Raw genomic sequence first — 6,000 nt, 5'->3', positions numbered from 1 at the left:
CCCTCCTTCCCCCCCCCCCCCCCCCCCCCCTTACCATTCTGTCGTCCATGGAGTTCTCCTAAAGTCTACCTATATGTCTTTGTATTGATGTGGGCATGGCTGTTTTATTCCAAGTAATAGCGAAGCTCTATGGGTACATTTAGACATCAGAAGTGTGGCCTTTGCGAGTCTCAAGTGGAAGATGGCAGGTACTCTCCTGTCCGATGATGCGACCTATTTACCAAGACCGAATTGTAATGAGTAACCCAGGGTCCACGGGTGTACGCATTGTGATTTGAAATGTTTATATATAGGCACAACGAAATGCCCACAGCGCCGTGCCTGAAATTAATGATGCCCCAAGGAAATATAAAATACCTATTCTTCGAATACCTGTCTGGGTACTCCCAAAACTTTATCAAGAAAAATTCACTTTAGATTCAGCTTAAGACTACAGGTGCTACTTTAATTGTAAGTTTTAGAGTACCTTGGTGGAATATACATTGGGCATTGCGATTCCAATGAGTCGAAAGCAAGGGCATAAAGCTTGTGTTCCGACCTCTTTTCAGTTGAAATGGTTGAAGATAAACACAGCTGCTTGTGACTTCTTACCTTCCAAGATATTACGAAAAAAATTTGACCTGAATTTGTGTCTTTTAATACCGGCAAGTCACGGCATTTCTACTCTCGTTGAAATGGCCAAGTCAAAGAATCGCGGACGGAACGCAGCATTGCCACTTTCAACTACCTCAGAATTACAATCCGACCCTGTACTTGGTTACAAGATTCGTGTTTTGCTTTGCGATCTTCGCAACCTGCCAAAGAACAGAGTCTCGGAGCAAAGAATACTTGCTACCACGGACGCAGTATACAGTAGTGGTCCATACTTTACACCTGAAGAAGCCACTTGCATTGAAGATGCAGTCATTGACCATGTAGTCCCGTCATTCCAAAACTATATCGAACAAGAAGATGATCAAGAGCAGTCCGCGGCAAGCATTCCCGAATCAACCAGAGTGGATACGGCGACACACACCGGCCCCCTTCGATTTTTTGACAAACGAAGAGCAAGCGGCGATGCACGACCGTGTGGACCACACGATATGGCGCCGTTGTACTAGGTCGTCTTTGACATACAGCGCGAAGAGATGCAAAACGACAGATTCCTGGCACGTCTCAGCCGTCAAGGACTGCCACGCCTCGAATAAGCATCCATTCCTGTTTAGAGGCGGTAGCAAAACGACATCAAGGTAGATGATTTCTCAATCTCTCGGATCTCCAGTAACACACACAGTCTAACAATACATAGTACCATATGTATTGATAGGGAGGACTTTGGGACGATGGTCATGGCACATGACAGATTTACCGCGAAGATCGATTGTATGGGAGGCTGTTCATCTTACGTAATACACTTTCCGCGGGCATAAGAAGGGATTTGGGTGACTTGAGAGAATTCTTCTACTCATTTGTAGTAAAGCTGTTAGAACGAATCAGATGGTCGACTGCGTCCTATAGAGGACCAAAGCCAGCTTCAGGCTGCGTGGTCGCCCTTGATGAATATACAAAATTCAAAGTGTACCACAAAACGATTATCACCTAGCCAACCTAGCTGTAATTGGACATTTCCAAATCAAGTCGTCCTTGTTGACCATATCACCTTGATCTTCGTACAGAGTATGCCTTGCCATTACCACTTGGGGCCCAATCATCTTTACAGTGATACCACATTGCGACATTCGAGAGACATTAGAGTAGTCTATTCTCTTGTTTCGGTTTTATTTCGTATTGGAGAACAACAGATGCCGCCCGCTCGTAGCCGCTGCATCTCAAGCCTCTTTGGCGTTAGCTCCCGGTACCTGACAAGCCCGGTAACGGGCCAAAAACTGGAGATGCAGGGGTGCCTCGGTGATGTCCCAGCGACAGGCTCATGTCGTGACGTCGAGGGAGATCGTACCGAGCCTAGTAGCAGTCACTAGAAGCTGCCCCAGCTTTTTGATGTTCCTTGTTCCCCACATCAGCTCATGGTTGCATCTACCCTCGCGTACGATCTGCTCCGTACCGTTCTGCCGTCAGGTATTGGATCATGTACGTACCGCCTTGGCTGTTTTGCCGTGTGTTTGTATGTAGTTGAGTGCCTGAGGACTTTGAATCGAGGTGACGACGGTATGTGGGTGGATGCTCAATGCTCCGACGATGCCGCCAGCCAGCCAGCCAGCCACCCTGAAATGGTACATGTAAAATGGTATGCCCAGCGTGCAACCTCCAATTGACTTTCAAGACTCCTGCTTCCAATCTACCAGAAAAGTGTCTTTTGTGACTTTGTATCATTCTTGAGCCTCTCTTCCTCCCTCCATCCCCCTCACTCTCTCCTCTCTGTCACATCTGATAACTGTAGCGCCGTATTACGCATTCAAAAGTAAGCCACGGGCTTCAATGGGTCTCAATCGATTGTATCTGCATGATTTTCAATCACTAACAGCACATATAAACAGACAAATATCCATTCAATCATGTCTTACCGTCTATTTTCTGTGCGTTCCGCCATCCGCGCAGCTTCTCGACAATCGCTGGGCCGTCAGCCTGCGCTTCCCCTTGCCAGACGAACCTACGCAAGCCAACATGGTGCTGCAAAGTCGAGCGACATGCCTCTGTAAGTAGTAATATACGTGTGTCAATTTCGGCTGAGGCATTGCTGTGTGGTACGCCGAGGAGGCGCTCAGTCGACTTGTCCACTCCAGCTTGACTCGTATGAACTTGACGACAATGACTGACTTGTATGGTAGGCTCTTGGGTTCGGCCAGTGTCACCGTCGTCGGACTTGCGTATCTCCTCTCCGGCTCAAAGAAAGGTGGTGGTCATGATGAACATGGGGCCGACCACGGAGATGCATCTACCCACGGCTCCGATGAACATGACACGCAGGACAAGAACGAATCAAAAGATACTGGCAAAGACAAGAGCGAATCAAAAGATGTCGGCAAAGACAAAAAGACCGACGTAAACGACGATGACGACCAGGGGAAAGAAGACAATGACAGCAAGAAGAAACCAGAGAATGGCTCCAAGGGCGACGCAAAAGCTGCCAACAAATCGTCTCAGACCGGCCAGAATGTGCCTCCTCCTTCCAGTGACAGTAGCTCTGGGTCGGAGAACAAGGAAGAGAAGAAGAAGGATCAAGAGGAGTACAAGGAGACTGTACGTTGGCTACGGCACCTTATATATGTGCTTACAGACTTGAACCAAACCCTGACTGACCATTGTGATAGATTGAGAAGAAGGATACCAAGGTGGCAACAAGCTCATCTGATATGCCAAGCAAGAAGACGGCTGGAGAACACCCTCGGGAAGATCCTCAGAAGGGAGAGGGCGAAGCCAAGCAGAAGGGTGGCTCCGAGGACTCCAAGGATGATTGAGCACTTGTTTGCGCACCTAATCGAGTTGCCAACCGGAGTGATGCAGCAGAAAAGTGTCACATTTTGTTCAAAATGACAGGCGCAAACTGTTCACGGTAACCAAGGCGGGCGAGCTCATGTTCAATTTTGCTAGCATTCTCAAGCGAATGAATTGTAATCTACCAATGATCATACCGATTTTCATATCGTCAGCCGCTCATCACTTTACGCAGCCGTTGGAACCAGCTCGTGATGTTCAATTGCAACTGATTCTTGGTCTGCCTTCTGGCTCAGAGTCACGAACGCAAATTTAATGCCTCGGATGCTTTACTCATTTTATTGTGCTTGTCTGAGTACTACTTCAGGACCCTTTCTCTACATCTGCGGAGTTCTTGGAGCATCAAGGACAGCGAGCATTACAATTCTATATCTTACACCAAAAACCGGCAACTGATTCTGTTACACTCAACTGGTGATTGTGGTCTCATTCACGGCCTGACAAAAGTTCCGCAGACCGGCTTGAGGGGCTCTCAAATTCATGTAAATCAAATTGCTGGGGGATTTCATCCTTTTGACGCCCAAATGTCCATATTTCCTTCTGGCCCGGCTCTCAGCTCAAGGCAACTGTCCCTTGTCCGCATACTCCCCCATCGCGTGGAATTCCTCGCTGATGCAAATGCAGCCGATTTCGTATTTGGTTGTTGTGTGGATTAGAAGACAAATGAAACAAAGATGGTATGTGTAGTTTGTGAAAAAAAAAAACCTGACCTGCAGCGATACACATGGCAATGCCACGTTTGAAAAGACAGTGGCGTATCCAGTCGACGAGGACCATCATGTACATATCGGCCAGATTCCGGCAGCTGTGTTCATCGAAGAGTGCGATGGTCGTGGTGTTGGTCACTGATATCGTTTCTGCATGTTTTTGCCAGGTCGATCCGATTTGACGGGCAAAACAGTTATTTGCCGGACATGGCAGCTCTAACACGACTGGTATAGGAGCAGGGGTTCGCCGACATTTTCAATCTCGGGTATGGTACACTTTAGGTCAAAGGCTTTGCTGAGGACAATCTTGAAGATCTGTTTCAAATCATGTTAGCAAGACAAACTCAGACGGCGTCTATGAAGGAGCCCACCTTTTGCACATTGATACTGTGACTTGTACTGCTGAATATAAGAGCGGCGCGCATAGCCTTGGCAAATCGCCGAGCCTGAGGGACAAACAGTTAGCATGAGGAGTACCTAGAGAGCAGCGCACAATTTACCTGATTGGAGATCTCTTCTTGATCCTCCCTGGGAAAATTGACAAAGTGATCATACTTTGTCCCAACCAAAATGGGAATGGCAGTCTTGTTGAAGCCTCGCCCTTGTCTGTACCACTCCTTGATGCTGTTCAGTGTGCTCTTGCGCGTAAGGTCGAACATGAACAAGATGGCAACGGCATCGTTGCACACCAGTGGCAACATGTTGACAAATTCTCTCTGGCCGCCAAGATCCCAGATACTGAAGGTGATCTCGGTGTTGCGAATGCTGATGGTCTTCTCCATGAAATTGACGCCCAATGTTTGGATGTAGTCCTCGTCCCAGCTGCCCTCGACGTATTTGACCATTAACGACGTCTTGCCAATCTGCGCGTCGCCAACCATGCCGACCTTGATGACGACGTGGTTCCTGCCATTCTGTTGCTCGGCGCTGCTGCTGCCACGGGACGCATGGTCGCTGTAGTGTCGATCGCCGCCATTACCAGACAACCCAGAAGGCGGTCTTGATATAGAATGTGGTTGCTGCTGCGTCGGCATGGGGGGTGTGTGGTACCGTGTATGAGGATCTATCTCGGCATCGCGGCCTGGTGACATGTGTATGCTTTGCTCAAAGGGTTGCGGGGACTGGTGGTATTGTTGTTGTTGTGGCTGCTCGGAGATGCCGTGCGCGGACGCTACCTGGGGCGAGCCATCAATTCCGCCAAGGGTATCTTCATGGATGTCGTGGGGCACAGGTGTAGAGACGAGCTCAACTTCGGGTGCGGGTGCAGGCACCGGAGCGGTAGAAGGATCTTCTTCCATGGCGTCGAGAATGCCGTTGTGATTATGGGCAGGAGACCCCGCCGAAATGGTAGACGAGTCCAGGATGAGGGTTGTTGTTTTGCGGATGGAGGGGCGCAGTGGGTGATCGTAGGCGATGAGATTCCGAGAGGGGTCCAATCAGATCTGATCCGATCTCAGGGCTGTCTTCAACCAGGATGATGCAAGGTGAAGAGCGAAAGAGTCGCCGACTGCACGACGGGTTGCGATGGCGATACAAGAGACGGAGGATATGGCCAAATCGAGCTTATCTCGATGCTGACGAGAAGTCGCTCTATGGAATGGAGGGTGGAGGCTAATGAGGAATGTCCTTGGGCGTTGGGCTGATGAGTAAATGTCAGCTATCAGCTACCCAGGTAGGTAAGGACCAGGTACGCCAGCCAGCCTCGTTTTCTGCTAATAAGGTGACTCGGCAGAGGAAATGCTCTTACACTTTGGTCGAATAAAATTGATTGATTGATGGTTCTTGTTTCGATGAAGAGGAAAGGTGAACAGAGAAGGTGGCCGAAAGATGGCAAACTAGGCAACGTTGAGGTGGAAAACTT

General features: G+C 49.0%; 2 protein-coding genes across 2 annotated transcripts; one reads left to right on the top strand and one right to left on the bottom strand.

Annotated features, from left to right (window-relative positions):
• Positions 1 to 2,492: 2,492 nt before the first annotated feature.
• Positions 2,493 to 3,395, top strand: PFICI_04192 (uncharacterized protein; the record flags this gene model as incomplete). Its single annotated transcript, XM_007832773.1, has 3 exons — positions 2,493 to 2,632; positions 2,766 to 3,177; positions 3,249 to 3,395. The coding sequence occupies 3 exons, from the start codon at positions 2,493 to 2,495 to the stop codon at positions 3,393 to 3,395; spliced, it is 699 nt and encodes a 232-aa protein (XP_007830964.1).
• A 960-nt stretch (positions 3,396 to 4,355) lies between these two features.
• Positions 4,356 to 5,437, bottom strand: PFICI_04191 (uncharacterized protein; the record flags this gene model as incomplete). The annotated part of the gene is made up of 3 exons (XM_007832772.1): positions 4,356 to 4,454; positions 4,511 to 4,585; positions 4,640 to 5,437. The coding sequence occupies 3 exons, from the start codon at positions 5,435 to 5,437 to the stop codon at positions 4,356 to 4,358; spliced, it is 972 nt and encodes a 323-aa protein (XP_007830963.1).
• Positions 5,438 to 6,000: the final 563 nt, after the last annotated feature.

This window comes from Pestalotiopsis fici, assembly GCF_000516985.1.
Source record: "Pestalotiopsis fici W106-1 unplaced genomic scaffold PFICI_Scf_2, whole genome shotgun sequence".
Lineage (NCBI taxonomy): Eukaryota > Fungi > Ascomycota > Sordariomycetes > Amphisphaeriales > Sporocadaceae > Pestalotiopsis > Pestalotiopsis fici.
This window is presented reverse-complemented; position numbering and strand designations above follow the sequence as displayed.